Source organism: Cervus canadensis, chromosome 11 (genome assembly GCF_019320065.1).
Source record: "Cervus canadensis isolate Bull #8, Minnesota chromosome 11, ASM1932006v1, whole genome shotgun sequence".
In the NCBI taxonomy this organism is placed as follows: Eukaryota; Metazoa; Chordata; class Mammalia; order Artiodactyla; family Cervidae; genus Cervus; species Cervus canadensis.
Window position 1 is genome coordinate 47,709,741 of NC_057396.1, and position 16,829 is coordinate 47,726,569.

Genomic DNA, 16,829 nt, shown 5'->3' on the forward strand with positions numbered 1-16,829 from the left:
TGTTCACTTAAAAAATCTGTTAAGAGGATAGAGCTCATATTAAGTGTTCTCATCACCCTAAAAGAAAAATACAAGATTAATCCAAAAGGAGGCTAAAAGAAAAAAGAAAGTATGGAGAAAGGGTTGGGGTACAGAACAAAAAACAGATGATTTTTTGACCCTATGTGGAGTCAATTTGTTGTAAAGTTTGGGAAGTACAATTGGAAAAGTCAGTATTTGTGGCCATGTGTTGCTTTTCTTGCTCCACTGAGAATCCATCTCAATTTTCTTTTGGAGAATCATCTTTTCCCATATTTAGTCCATGTAGTTTGCACAAGGACTGTAACCTCTGTAACTCAAGAAAAGTCAATGAGCCTCAATTCTGGTAGTTTTGTTAGAACTTTGGGGAAAGTGGAAATTGTGGAATTGCTAGCTCTGATATTTGTAAATCTGGCATGTCAGGGACAGCACAATGTGGGGAGAGTTGCTATGCCACAGAGAGTTGCTGAAGAATGAAGCCACCAGGGAAAGCTAACGGATGGGAAGAAACATGAATTCTAATGCCATCATTTGAGCTCCTGGATCCACTCCTGCCTGGATTCCATCCCTGCTGAAATTTTCAGTTATACATTCTCTTCTTGGTTTAAGTCAGTTTGAAGTAAGTTTCTGTCATCTGCAATTTCAGAGTCCTGATAGGTATGCTCAATATATGGTGTGTGTGTAACTTGCTTCAGTCGTATTCAACTCTTTGTGACCTATGAACTATAGCCTGCCAGGCTCCTCTGTCCATGGAATTCTCCAGGCAGGAATACTGGAGTGGGTTGCCATTCCCTCCTTGAATGCTCAAAATATATTTAGTGTTCAACAACTGCTTAGATAAAACATAAACACTATTATTACTGGCTATAATATAAGTTAATTCACAGATAAGTGGACTTGTCAAACCTCACCAAACATTCTTTGCCCTGGTATGTTCAGTGACATTCAGATCATAGAAGAGCACAAATCAGTTAACTCTTTCAAAATATTCTGATATTGAGAAATGTAGAACTTCCAATAATTCAATCAGATTTGGTGAATGTACCGGCTATTTGAAACATCATATTTCCTCCCAGTTAGGAAGGAGCTAGATCAATTCTCTACCTCTGTCTCCGACTCTCTCTCTGCGTGTGCTGATGGATACACACACACACAACATTTTTTCTTCCAATCGAAAGCCTTGTTTGGCCAGTGATCATGTATTGTTTTGAAAGAAAATTTTGAAAGACAATTTTGAGCAGAGGCATTCTTATAGAAATATGTTAAAACCCACTGATATTACGTGAGTGCTTGAAAGAGATATATTTATTAATAACATTGATTTCATGCTACTAAAATCATCTTTGGCAAAAATGGAAGATTAGTTTATTTAGTTTTCATTTGTAAAAATTAGTGAAAATCCGAAGGACAATTAGAATCAAAACAATGGCTTGTGAAATATTATTTCCTTAAATAGTTACTTTAATAATTTTTAAAGTATTAATACTTCCATAAAAAACATTTAAATACTTCTTAGGCATCATGATAATCTCTAATTTTGTAACTATTTCCTAAGAGGATCTAATTCAATTACTTACTTTCAATCACAAGCTTTTCATAAAAATCACATTATTCTTCCTATGAATTTTAAAATTCTGTATAATCATTTAAAATTTTTTATGTAGTTTATATAATTAAACCTTAGAATAACCCAATTTTGGTAATAAGTTCGCTATATATGGTCAAGATGTGTCAATTTCCTTTAAATTATTATGCAAAATGGATCAAACCGAACTAAGATTTTATCAAGACTTAGTGGGATTAATAACATTGTAATTGTTTTAATATACACCAATCTAAGTAGGTCTACTTCCTTGAGTTAAATTGAAAAGTGATATTTGTAAGAAATGTTTGCTGAGCTTTCAGATTCAAATCACACTCACCTGTGTCAATTAATAAAATACAGTAGCCAGAGGGAACATGTTGAAATCAGAAAGTCTATGTTAAAATCAGAAACATTTGGAACATAGAGAAAAATTCAAAGTGTAAAATGCAATTGAACATAATCTTGCAGATTATAAACGTAGTAGTGAGATATTAAAAGAAAAGAACAAATAGAAACGATACCCTTTTTAGTTGCTGTTCTTTTAGGCTTCTCACTGTCCTTGCAGGCTCAGAAATGAAGTTTTTATAGTTTTCACATATATTGATCCGAGACTGGGCTACCTGCATTGTTCCCTCGAGAAAAGATTTCCAAACAGGATACATGCTCCTAAATTCAAAGAGGGACAGAAAAGTATTAGGCAGAGAAAAGGAAGAACAAGTTGCCTAATCTTTTGCTCTCTGGCTAGCACCAACAAACAGAATTAATAGTTTCTTTTTAAAGTAAATTTATATTGGTTCATAGGTAGTAATGTTTTTAGCATATATAACAAGTAGAAACATGAAATACGTTCTGTTTCTCTATAGCCTGACAATGGGCTGTTTTGATTCATTAGCTATTCATGATACTGGAGTAAAGTGATACAAGGATTACAATTCTAGACAAAGCTAACACTATAAAAAAATTAGTGAATAATTCAGACTTTCCAGGCCTTTCACTGTTTCAGGACTGTCATTATGAATACCAAAGTTCATTATTTCATTAAGGTATTTTCCTGATTTCAGAGATGAGGTAACTGAGGCTCAAATTTAGAAGATCACCCTAGCTCACACAAGAATGTGGCAGTACTGAGATACAGACAAATACCTCTAAAGTACATTTTCTTTCAACTATATTATATTGCTCTCTTACATAAATGGATGTGACTGGAAAAAAAAATCATGAACAATTGCTTATGTTCTTGAGAAGTCTATTTGTTAGACAAAAGAAGTCTATGGTATTATTGCTCTACATCTGTTTCTCTGTTGTAATAACACTTAGCCAGAATCTCATTGCTGCTTGGAGTCATTCCAACCAAGTTCCATCACCTTTGCTTGATAAATGTGCTCTCAGGAATCTTTTGGTAAAGTCAAAGAATTATTAATCCTTTGCTTTCTGTAGTCAATTTCCTTTTCAAACCTTCTCTTCTGCTTTCCTAAATGCCTTAGTTCCAACATGATCCTATACTAGTTATAAACATATTTTAGAACTTGTAACAATGAGTGGTACTTTGCTAAAAAGAGATATTGCATTGATATAATATTTATCTAATAAGATTTCTCTTCTTACGTCTAATGGATTTCCTGCTACAGCAATATATGGGACCATGTGCTATCAATACATAAAATGCTAGCTGTGGGTCAACAGATGACAGTGTGAAAACAAGAAAAAGAAAAGTTGCCTGGGTCCCCATTCTACTTGGAACTGAAAAAAAAAAAAACCTTGAAACTGTATTTTTCAACTACAGGGATAAATAGTTTGTACAATGGATTGGTAGTTTATATAATACACTGAATGCATCAGTTTAGATGGAAATATTCACTTCTTTAAACAGAGGTATATTAATTCACCTCTGGAAAAAAAAAGTCAGTGTGCTGTGCCAGCAAAAACTGTCAGCATAAAACCAATGATGGAGTTTAAGAGCAAAATGAATACGGGATAATAAATGTTAACTAAACCTACTGCAGTAATCATTTCACAATATGCATAAGGCAAACCATCACACTGTATACCTCGAACTTATACAGTGAGGTTTATCAATTATTTTTCAATAAAACTGGAAAAAAACAGCAAAATTAACGTCCTCCATGGTCTCACTGCATGACAACTGATGGAATCTAGAATGTAAACTCACCACAGAACTTCGTAAGCAGTCCAAAATTGATAATTCTCGAGAATGCACTAAGAGAAAAATTCAGTTCTCTGCTTTGTAATTATTAATTTACTTAAAATACATTTTAAAACCATAAAGAAAATGAGAAAGAACCATTATAATTATAATCTGAAGGAAGAAAGGAAAAATGGAAAGAAAGGACAAAGGAGGGGAATAGGGAAGAAAGAATTCCTTCATCCACGCTTGCCCCTTCTTCCTTTTACCCCTCCATCTAACTGACTGCTGCTTATCCTTCAAATCTCAGCTTAAATGGAACTTCCTCAGGGAAGTCTCCTTGGAGAAGGGAATGGCAACCCACTTCAGTATTCTTGATGGAAAATTCCATGGACAGAGAAGCCTGATGGGCTTCAGGCCGTGGGGTCGCAAAGAGTCACCATGACTAAGTGACTGACACAGGGAAGTCACATGATCACCACCAAGCCAATGCACAGACTCAATCAAATCCTTCCTTGTTCACATGGTTCACATGGTCTGTTCACATGGTTCTAGCACTTTTCCTTCAATTATAAGTATCTTTATGAAATTGTTAATGTTTGTCCATCTCACTACAGAAAAAATTTCCTGAAGGCAGGGGTGTATGTCTTTCTCATAATTGTATTTCTATGGCCTAGCACGTGGCCTAATAATTAGAAAGGTTACAATAAGTATGTATTGAATGAAAACAATGAATGGATGGATGAATGTATAAATCATAAGGACTGTAAAATAAAAAGAAAAATCCTTTCATTATAGAGTTTAAAAAGAGATCTTTAGAGATTAGCAGACAAATACGTAGCACGCAAATATTTTCAACAATGACACACCATGAATTGCCTGAAATTCGGTTACCAGTTAGTGAGAAGATCTGGGTTCAAGTTCTAGTTTAACCAATATAATCTTCTGTAGCACATCTCACTACACTTTCATTTCCTCTACTGGCAAATGGAAAAATAATAAAAATACCAGCACCATGTACCGCTATTATAACAATTAAATGCAAATGATGTGAAAATTCTTGCCACACAGATTCTTTTAAATGAATAAATAGTAACAGTCACAGAATTGCAGAAGAAATACTACAGAAGTACTTTGTAGAAGTACTTCTTATTAACATAATAGTGGTAGTTCCAATGACAATGGTGTTTTTCATTTCAACTGAGAAAATAATAATGGGTTGTAGAGTGAGTTCCTAAAAATTTCATTTCCCTAGGCTTCATATATAAAATTTTGTAACATAAGGAAAGGTATCAAGCATTTACAGTATTTTACTATTCTGCTCAGCTGAGGAAATAAGACTCAAAATTATAAAAGAAAGCAAGGAAATTCTATTAAGAACCTATCACATGCTAGGCACTATGTCATGTATTTTACATGTACCACATCATTTAATCCTTACGACAACTTTGTAAGACAGGCATTATCCCTGTTTTGCAGAGGAGAAAAAGTAAGGCTTGGAGAAGTTGTGAAATTTTCCTCTGGCTATTCACCAGGAACCAGCACTCTCATGGTTATAACCTAGACTTTGCCATTATCAATAACTACCCGTCTACTCTAATACCAATTTAATCATCTAATCTCTGACCAATGCCTCTTCCTTCTCCTCACTCCCTTTAGGATTCTCACTTCAACAATTACTCAACCCAATCGGAGCCCACAATCCATTTCATCCTGCCTCCTTTCCACTGTCCTTTACTCCCTTCTCATAATCTTCCTTTATGGCTCCCTTTATCCAGCCTAGATTTCCAATATTATCACTCTCTAATGTACACCCTATTACCTCTGCCTCACTCTCTTCCCATCATTATAATTTACCAATTCCAAACTTGGTTAAATCCAAAATTCTGTTTACACTATACCAACGTCTGTGCAACAGAACACTGCTGAAGAAAATAATCATGCTACCTATTCTCACTTTAAATTCATGTCAAATAAACCTTAGTGTTACCCTTCTCCAAGGGATCTGCCCAATCCAGGAATCGAACTGGGGTCTCCCATATTGCAGGCAGATTCTTTACCAACTGAGGTATCAGGGAGGCCCGTGTTACCCAGCAATCCTACTATATTCCCCTACTTTACTTATTTGCTCACTCTTATAGATAATTATTTCCCACAATCCCCTCTCATCTCAAACCTCTAATATGACCACACTTTCCAGCTGACAATGAAGCATGAAGACAATGTCCACATGCTGCCTCCACAGCGACCTCTCTCCCTGCATTTGCACCAATATACTGGGTTATCTTTCTCTTTACTCCAAAAATTACTTATGCTCTGAAGGCCATTTTTCACCTCTGTACATTATATAACCTCTAACTCACGACTTCCTGTCTGAGGAGGCCTTACAAATAGCTGTGAAAAGAAGAGAAGAAAGAAGCAAAGGAGAAAAGGAAAGATACACCCATTTGAATGCAGAGTTCCAAAAAACAGTAAGGAGAGATAAGAAAGCCTTCCTCAGTGATCAGTGCAAAGAAATAGAGGAAAACAATAGAATGGGAAAGACTAGAGATCTCTTCAAGAAAAATCAGAGATACCACGGGAGTATTTCATGCAAAGATGGGATCAATAAAGGACAGAAATGGTATGGACCTAACAGAAGCAGAAGATATTAATAAGAGGTGGCAAGAATACACAGAACTATGCAAAAAAGATCTTCATGACCCAGATAATCAAGATGGTGTGATCATTCACCTAGAGCCAGACATCCTGGAATGTCAAGTCAAGTGGGCCTTAGGAAGCATCACTATGAACAAAGCTAGTGGAGGTGATGGAATTCCAGTTGAGCTATTTCAAATCCTGAAAGATGATGCTGTGAAAGTGTTGCACTCAGTATGCCAGTAAATTTGGAAAAGTCAGCAGTGACCACAGGACTGGAAAAGGGCAGTTTTCATTCCAGTCCCAAAGATAGGCAGGGCCAAAGAATGCTCAAATTACCACACAATTGCACTCATCTCACATGCTAGTAAAGTAATGCTCAAAATTCTCCAAGCCAGGCTTCAACAATACGTGAACTGTTGAACTTCCAGATGTTCAAGCTGGTTTTAGAAAAGACAGAGAAACCTGAGATCAAATTGCCAACATCAGCTGGATCATTGAAAAAGCAAGAGAGTTCCAAAAAAAAGTCCATTTCTGCTTTATTGACTATGCCAAAGCTTTTGACTGTGGATCACAATAAACTGTGGAAAATTCTGAAAGAGATGGGAATACCAGACCACCTGACCTGCCTCTTGAGAAATGTGTATGTAGGTCAGGAAGTAACAGTTAACACTGGACATGGAACAGACTGGTTCCAAATAGGAAAAGGAGTATGTCAAGGTTGTATATTGTCACACTGCTTATTTAACTTATATGCAAAGTACATCATGGGAAACACTGGGCTGGATGAAGCACAAGCTGCAATCAAGATTGCCAGGAAAATATCAATAACCTCAGATATGCAGATGACAACACCTTTATGGAAGAAAGTGAAGAAGAACTAAAAAGCCTCTTGATGAAAGTGAAAGAGGAGAGTGAAAAAGTTGGCTTAAGCTCAACATTCAGAAAACTAAGATCATGACATCCAGTCCCATCATTTCATGGCAAATAGATGGGGAAACAGTGGAAACCGTGACAGACTTTATTTTGGGGGGCTCCAAAATCACCACAGATAGTGACTGCAGTCATGAAATGAAAAGACACTTACTCCTTGAAAGGAAATTATGACCACCCTACACAGCATATTAAAAAGCAGAGACATTACTTTGCCAACAAAGGTCCATCTAGTCAAAGTTATGGTTTTTCCAGTAGTCATGTATAGATGTGACAGTTGTACTATAAAGAAGGCTGAGCACCGAAGAATTGATGCTTTTGAACTGTGGTGTTGGAGAAGACTCTTGAGAGTCCCCTGGACTGCAAAGAGATCCAACCAGTCCATCCTTAAAGAAATCAGTCCTGAATATTCGCTGGAAAGACTGATGCTGAAGCTGAAACTCCAATACTTTGGCCACCTGATGCGAAAAACTGATTCTTTTGAAAAGACCCTGATAATGGGAAATATTGAAGGCAGGAGGAGAAGGGGATGACAGAAGATGAGATGGTTGGATGGCATCACCAACTCAATGGACATGAGTTTGAGTAAACTTTGGGAGTTGGTGATGGACAGGGAGACCTGGCGAGCTGCAGTTATGGAGTCGCAAAGAGTCAGACACGACTAAGAGATTGAACTGAACTCAAGAATAGCAATCTAGCAATTGTGCTTTCTCCTACAATATAAACTTTTTCCTTTCTCTTGGATCATACTCATATAATATCTCCCATCTTAAAAAATAAATAAATAAATCTTCCATCAACCCTCCCATTTCCCTCTAGCTACCACCCCAATGTCTGTTCCCTTTAACAGCAAAACTCCTTGAAAGAAATGTCTGAAATTATTACTTCTGTTTCTCTTGCTGGTCACTCTTGATTCAATTTAAATAAGGCTTTAACATTCACCATTCTGAAATTACTTGTCAAAGTCATCAAAGATCTCCCTGTGGCTAATCCAAATAGTCGATTCAAGTTTAGGCCTATTATTCAGGCTATCAGCAGTACTGACCTAATTTATCCTTCTTAAAATGTTTTCTTCACTTGGCTTCCAGATTATCACTCTCTCTTGGTCTGCCTTTATCTCACTAGCCAGAGATTTGTCTCCTTTGCTGGTTCCTTTCAATCTCTTTGCCCTATAAATGCTGTGTCCCCACAGTCAGCTTCTTCTCTCCCACAACTTCTCTCCTACCACCACACACTCTCTCCTAGATAAGCTCATGTAGTCTCATGGCTTTAAATACTGTCAATATGGTGACTATTCCTGAATTTTTAATTCAGACATCTTCTGTAACCACTCAGTCGCCTGTTTAACATATCTGACTTAAGATATTTAGCAAGTATCTTAAAACTTAATGTCTGAAACCAAATTCTTGATTTCCCTAAAATATTCTATTAGTCTATTTCACCTCATTGACAGCTACTCAAACCTTCTAGTTGTTCAAGCCAAAACCACTACAGTCATCACTGATTCTTTTTTCCTCCTTATATTCCACATCTGATCCACCAAGAAATACTGTTCATTAGACTTTTAAAATATAAAGGAAACTGATTACTGTCTATCTCTGTCTACCCACTGCTACTACCCTGGTTTCAGCCACCACTATCCCACACCTGGATTACTACAATAGCCTAAAGGACCTCTCTCTGATTCTGCTCTTGTCCTCCTAAGTCTATGCTTTACAGTATAGCCACTACAGTGCCCAGCACTTCTTAGTACTCTGTTCTTCTTACTATGCTTACTATCCTTATCACAGAGTAACATAATTTAATTACTCATATGCTTATTGTCTTGTCTTTCACTAGAATGAATGCTTTTATTTTTCAATTAGAATAGAATATGAATTGTAAGATATATATTTTTAATTTAAAAGGTAAGTCATTTTAACAAAAAAAAATATAACAATGGTACAGGAGATACAAGGCACAAACTGTATAAGATATACACAAAGAACTTAGGATACCCCTTTATCAGAGTGAAGACACTCATTTTTTTTTTTACTTTTACAAAGCAGAAGCTTTGTCTTATTCACTCTAGTATCCTCAGCACACAGAACAGGGTCTGGCATAGCAGACTCACTCAATATATATTTACGGGAGGAAGGAGAGGAGGGAATGATGGAGACCAGATTCAAATCCAGGATCTGTCTGGCTTCCATACCTCTGCTCTTCTGTTTACATAATATTGCTCCTGGTCCCAGCAATACTATTAAAGAATTTTTTAAAAGAGTCTTGGACTTCCCTGGTGGGGCAATGGATAGGAATCCAACTGCTAATGCAGGGGATATGGGTTCAATCCCTGGTCCGGGAAGATTCCACATGCTGCACAGAAACTAAGCCTGCAAGAAGCAACTACTGAAGGCCGAGCACCCAAAGCCTGTGCTCTGCAACAAGAGAAGCCACTGCAAGGAGAGACGAAGAGTAGGTCCTGCATGCTGCAACGAGAAAAAGCCCATGCACATCAATGAAGATCCACCACAATCAAAAATAAAATAAAAAGTAAAAAAAGAAAAACAAAGTGTCTTCACTCTAATAAAGGTATCCTAAGTTCTTTGTGTATATCTTACATAGTTTGTACCTCATATCTCCTATACCATTATCTTTTTTTTTTGTTAAAATGACTCACCTTTTAAATTAAGATATATGTATCTTAAAATTCATATTCTACTCTAATTGAAAAATAAAACTTGCCATAATAATTAAGTTGTAATTAGTAGAATTCAAAAATATCGAGCTAGGATTCCTCACTGGTCCAGTGGTTAAGACTCCATTCTCCCATTATTACAGAGTGAAATAAGTCAGAAAGAGAAAGACAAATACTGTATATTTATGCATATATATGGAATTTAGAAGACAGGACCAATGATCCTACATGGAGGGCAGCAAAGGAGACACATATGTAAAGAACGGACTTTTGGACTCAGTAGGAGAAGGCAAAGGTGGTATGATTTAAGAGAATAGCACTGAAACATGTACATTACCATATGTAAAAGGGATGACCAGTGCAAGTTCAGTGCATGAAGCAAGGCACCCAAAGTCAGTGCTCTGGGACAATCCAGAGGGATAGGGTGGGGATGGAGGTGGGAGGGGGGTTCAGGATGGGAGGACATACATATATACCTGTGGCCAATTCATGTTGATGTATGGCAAAAAACCATCACAATATTGTAAAGCAATTATCCTCCAACTAAAATGAAAAAAATTAATGGGAAAAAAGATTCCACACTCCCAAAGCAGGAAGCACAGCTTTGATTCCTGTGGGGAACTAAGATTTCACATACTGCATGATGTGGCAAAAAATTTAAAAAAAACAAAAACAAAAAACTGATCCATATACCACCTAAAATCATGCTGTAAACTATTTCTCATATAACTAAGACACTGGAAGACAGATCAAACCTTATCAGGAAAAATTTTTATTAGGAAACAAATCAACAAATTTATTTGACTGCATCAGTGGTCACATAAATCTATATATGTAATAAAACACCACAGAACTTAATATACATACACCTACATACACACAAACGAAAGCATGTAAAACTGGTGAATTCTGAATTAGATTGGTGGATTGTATCAATATTGATTTCTTAACCGTGATGCTGTAGTACAGTTATGCAAGATAATACCACTGGGGAAACTGTAAGAGCACTCTTTGTCTTATTTCTTAAAACTGCACATGAAACCATTATTACTCTTTTTAAGTAAAAACAAGTTTAACAAACACAATCACATATCTTTCTTGACTTGGAAAACAACATCACACATCAAGAAGACTAGAAATGCTGGCACATTAAATTCATAATCTAAGATTAACATATATAGTGACTGATATAAGGAGAAAGTATGGTGCTTAATAAATAAGTGTCCACGTATTGTTGGTCTTGGTAGTAGATAGGGAGACTACCCTCATCCTAGGTAACAGAAGTAAAGGCAGGGATTGACTGATACTCAGTCCAGTTGAGGTGTGATAAGAACTGCAATACAGCTGCAGCTTAAAGCTCCCAAGAGCTGGGGAACCTAGCATGAAAGAAAGAGAAACGGTAAGAAAGGAGGAAAGAAAGGTAATTTGGGGTCAAGACTCCTTGTGGCTTTGGATATCATAATTTTTTAAAAATTACATACTATTAGAAGGGAGAAACAACAGAAGATTTTCAAGTAAGGGGTGACAGTAGGCCTGTTTTACAAAGACATATATATGGTGGGTGGTACTGTGGCAAATAAAATTGTGAAAGATGGTACTGTGGCAAATCGAACTGTGAAAGCAGAGAAGCAGCTACTTAACATTCCTAAGAGAAAATGAGGTCTGTTCCCAAGCTGCAGAGTTCCTAAAAACACAGATCATTACTAGTTTATAGGCAATATTTAAAGACAGGAAAATAGATAAGATGACTTAAAATAGTCACTAGAGAGCTGAGGGAACTCCAAAGAATATTTACATAGAAAAGACCTGCTATGGTCTGAATGTCTGTGTTCCCCCAGAATTCATATGTGGAAATCCTATTCTTCAAAGGTGATAATGGTATTAGGAGGTGAGGCTTTGCAGAGGTGAAGGCAGAATGAGTCAGTCAGTTCAGTCACTCAGTCGTGTCTGACTCTTTGCGACCCCAGGATTCGCAGCACACCAGGCCTCCCTGTCCATCACCAGCTCCCAGAGTCCACCCAAACCCATGTCCATCGAGTTGGTGATGCCATCCAGCCATCTCATCCTTTGTCATCCCCTTCTCCTTCTGCCCCCAATTCCTCCCAGCATCAGGGTCTTTTCCAATGAGTCAGCTCTTCGCATGAGGTGGCCAGAGTATTGGAGTTTCAGCTTCAGCATCAGTCCTTCCAATGAACACCCACGACTGATCTCCTTTAGGATGGACTGGTTGGATCTCCTTGCAGTCCAAGGGACTCTCAAGAGTCTTCTCCAACAACACAGTTCAAAAGCATCAATTCTTCGGCTCTCAGCTTTCTTCACAGTCCAACTTTCACATCCATACATAACTACTGGAAAAACCATAGCCTTGACTAGATAGATGGACCTTTGTTGGCAATGTAATGTCTCTGCTTTTTAATATGCTATCTAGGTTGGTCATAACTTTCCTTCCAAGGAGTAAGAGTCTTTGAATTTCATGGCTGTAATCACCATCTGCAGTGATCTTGGAGCCCAAAAAAATAAAGTCTGACACTGCTTCCACTGTTTCCCCATCTATTTCCCATGAAGTGATGGGACCAGATGCCATGATCTTAGTTTTCTGAATGTTTAGCTTAAGCCAACTTTTTCACTCTCCTCTTTCACTTTCAAGAGCCTCTTAAGTTCCTCTTCACTTTCTGCCATAAAGGTGGTGTCATCTGCATATCTGAGGTTATTGATATTTTCCTGGCAATCTTGATTCCAGCTTGTGCTTCTTCCAGCCCAGCGTTTCTCATGATGGACTCTGCATATAAGTTAAATAAGCAGGGTGACAATATACAGCCTTGATGTACTCCTTTTCCTATTTGGAACCAGTCTGTTGTTCCATGTCCAGTTCTAACTGTTGCTTCCTGACCTGCATATAGGTTTCTCAAGAGGTGGGTCAGGTGATCTGGTATTCCCATCTCTTTCAGAATTTTCCACAGTTTATTGTGATCCACACAGTCAAAGGCTTTGGTATAGTCAATAAAGCAGAAATAGATGTTTTTCTGGAACTCTCTCGCTTTTTCGATGATCCAGCAGATGTTGGCAATTTGATCTCTGGTTCCTCTGCCTTTTCTAAATCCAGCTTGAACATCTGGAAGTTCACGATTCACGTATTGCTGAAGCCTGGCTTGGAGAATTTTGAGCATTACTTTACTAGCATGTGAGATGAGTGCAACTGTGCAGTAGTTTGAGCATTCTTTGGCATTGCCTTTCTTTGGGACTGGAATGAAAACTGACCTTTTCCAGTCCCATGGCCACTGCTGAGTTTTCCAAATTTGCTGGCATATTGAGTGCAGCACTTTCACAGCATCATGTTTCAGGATTTGAAATAGCTCAACTGGAATTCCAGAATAGTGTCCTATAAGAGAGACCCCACAGAGCTCCTAAACCTCTTCTCCCAGTAAAGTGAAAGTGAAACTGAAAGTCTCTCAGTCGTGTCCAACTCTTTGCAACCCTATAGACCCCACCAGGCTCCTCTGTCCATGGAATTCTCCAGGCGAGAATACCGGAATGGGTGGCCATTCCCTTCTCCAGGGAATCTTGATTTTGCTGACTGTATAGAGCTTATCCATCTTTGGCTGCAAAGAATATAATCAATCTGATTTCGGTATTGACCATCTGGTGATGTCCACATGTACAGTCTTATCTTCAGTTGTTGGAAGAGGGTGGTTGCTATGATCAGTGCATTCTCTCGGCAAAATTCTATTAGCCTTTGCCCTGCTTCATTCTGTACTCCAAGGCCAAATTTGCCTGTTACTCCAGGTGTTTCTTGACTTCCTACTTTTGCATTCCAGTCCCCTATAATGAAAAGGACATCTTTTTTGGTGTTAGTTCTACAAGATTTTGTATGTCTTCATGGAACCATTCAACTTCAACTTCTTCAGCATGACTGGTAGGGGCATAGACTTGGATTACTATGATATCAAATGGTTTGCCTTGGAAATGAACAGAGATCATTCTGTCATTTTTGAGATTGCATCTAAGTACTGCATTTTGGACTCTTTTGTTGACTACGATGGCTACTCTATTTCTTCTAAGGGATTCTTGCCCACAGTAGTAGATATAATGGTCATCTGAGTTAAATTCACCCATTCCAGTCCATTTTAGTTCGCTGAGTCCTAAAATGTCGACCTTCACTCTTGCCATCTCCTGTTTGACCACTTCCAATTTGCCTTGATTCATGGACCTAACATTCCAGGTTCCTATGCAATATTGCTCTTTCAGCATCAGACTTTACTTCCATTACCAGTCATATCCACAAATGGGTGTTGTTTTTGCTTTGGCTCCATCTCTTCAGTTTTTCTGGAGTTATTTCTCCACTGATCTCCAGTAGCATATTGGGCACCTACCAACCTAGGGAGGTCATCTTTCAGTGTCCTATCTTTTTGCCTTTTCATAGTATTCATGAGGTTCACAAGGCAGGAATACTGAAGTGGTTTGCCATTCCCTTTTCCAGTGGCTTACCATACTTTTAAAAGTTAGGTTGTATAAGCTAGCCTGGGGTCATAACCTTATCCTTATTTCTTTGGTAGCCCACAACCTGAAATTCAAACACACGTGGAATACAACCTATCTATAAGTTGGAGTCCTTCTCCACTGTTCAGCAAGCAGCCTCTTCCTAAGTCAGGCTTTACTTACATCAGCAATACTGTTAAGGTTTCCTGTGTATCCGTCAGTTTTCTAGTTCTGTTAAGAAATTATCTTATGACCCAGTAACTTGATAAATATTCAGATTCCAAACCACACATTTCAATACTGAGTTCTTAATTACCCTGGATTCTCTGCTATTGCTTCCTGAGTAATAACTAGTCTTAACTTCAACCAGACTGCAAACTCTGAAACCCTGTCTTTGACATAGTTTCCCTCAACATGAAGGACAGTCTTGAGTACAAAAGCTAATAAATACTTCCAAATAAACTGCAAAAAAAAAGACATCCAAGTCTAAACAAAATTATAAATACTTTAAAGATATCTGTATGGATTGGGAGAAAATATTTGCAAATGATGTGACCGACAAGGGATTAGTCTCCAAAATTTACAAAGAACTCATGAAGCTTAACAGCATTAAAGCAAACAATCCTACCAACAAATGGGCAAAAGATCTAAGTAGACATTTCTCCGAAGTAAACATATAGATGGCCAAAAGGCACATGAAAAGATGTTCAACACTGCTAATTATTAGAGAAATGCAAATCAAAACTACAATGAGTTATCACCTCACACCAGTCAGATGATGGATACATGCACCTCAATGTTCATTGCAGCACTCTTTACATTAGTCAAAACATGGAAGCAACCTGAATATCTATCAATAGAGGAATGGATAAAGAAAACGTGGTACATATATACAATGGAATATGACTCAGTCATTAAAAAGAATGAAATAATGCCATTTGCAGCAACACAAATGGACCTAGAGATTGTCATACTCAGTGAAGTAAGTCAGACAGAGAAGAAAAATATCATATCTGTTATATGTGAAATCAAAAAAGAAATGATACAAATGAACTTACTTAAAAACAGAGACTCACAGACTTAGAGAACAAATCAGTTTCTGGGGGGAGGGATAGATAGGGAGCGTGGGATGAACATGTATACACTGCTATATTTATAATGGATAACCAGCAAGGACCCACTGAATAGCACATGAAACTCTACTGAATGTTATGTGGCAACCTGGATGAGAGGAGGGTTTGGGAGAGAATGGACACGTGTATATGTATGGCTGAGTTCCTTCACTGTTCACCTGAAACTGTCACAATATTGTTAATCAGCTATAAGATGTCTGTATGACGACACAATTTATATTTCATTGTCATCTATCTTCTTTAAAATTTGTATGTGGGTGTTGACTAGTCTATTTCTGGATACCCTGGGTGTGTATAAAGTACACACACACACACAAACTCTTTTTCCCTAGGCTCACAGAATTCTATCTTTTCAAATGTAGAATTTGTTTCAGAAGTAAAGAATCAAGATCATGATAGAACATTATTATCCTGTTCATTATTGCTATAATAATGTTTCATCTATAGGTCACTGAGGAAACAAGTTGTGTTCCATTGTCATCTATCTACTTTAAATTCTTTATGAGAGTATCCATCAATTAAACAAAATGTAATCTAGACTTAAGACATATGAAAATGATCTACTGCATATAGATTATATATGTTGCAGAACATTAACATTGTTTAATAATTTTGACATGTCTAAAAACACAGCAGAGGAAAGGAAGAAAATTTTTTTAAAAACTGGAGTCTTTATATTATGTGACATGGCTCTGTGTGAAACAAGTTTTAAAGAAAATGGGCAAGAAAACTGATTAAGTTACCTGTAATCATTCCGATCATCAGCTTTTATTCCAGGCCAATCTCTCTTCAGATACTGACTAGTCAACTTCTGGATACCCTGTTAAAAAATACAAATGTAATATAAATTAAATTATAAAATAAATATTGTGCTATAAAGGAAGCTTTTTTCCTTAAAATACACTACTTAGCAAATCCCATCTTTCTATATGTAAATTTAATTCAGAAGTAAAGAACCAATGATAAATGGCAGAACAATGTAACTGGTTTCATTATTTTCAAAGTCCTTTTGTCCTCATTTTTAGGAAGAAGGTAAGTATAAAGATGAGAAAATTGAAACTTAATTGAAATGCTTTTCACTTCATCATACTATGTGACCAGCCATAAAAACAAACTACCCCTGGTATATCACAGGGAACACAGCTGTCCACCTCCAGAGCTATGATGACTCGGTTCGACATCTCAATTTCCCATCATTCCTCTGCTGCAGCATTTATTGCATTTCTG

At 37.2% G+C, this 16,829-nt stretch overlaps 1 protein-coding gene across 3 annotated transcripts in view; it reads right to left on the bottom strand.

Annotated features, from left to right (window-relative positions):
• Nucleotides 1–16,829, bottom strand: part of FCHSD2 (FCH and double SH3 domains 2) — a 268,065-nt gene that overhangs the window by 138,094 nt on the left and 113,142 nt on the right. For all 3 annotated transcript variants that reach the window (XM_043482268.1, XM_043482267.1, XM_043482269.1), the window contains exons 4-5: nt 16,346–16,422; nt 2,125–2,269 (exon numbers count right to left, since the gene is read on the bottom strand). In XM_043482268.1, the coding sequence (XP_043338203.1) occupies nt 2,125–2,269; nt 16,346–16,422 (222 nt within the window). The remainder of the gene's footprint in view (nt 1–2,124; nt 2,270–16,345; nt 16,423–16,829) is intronic.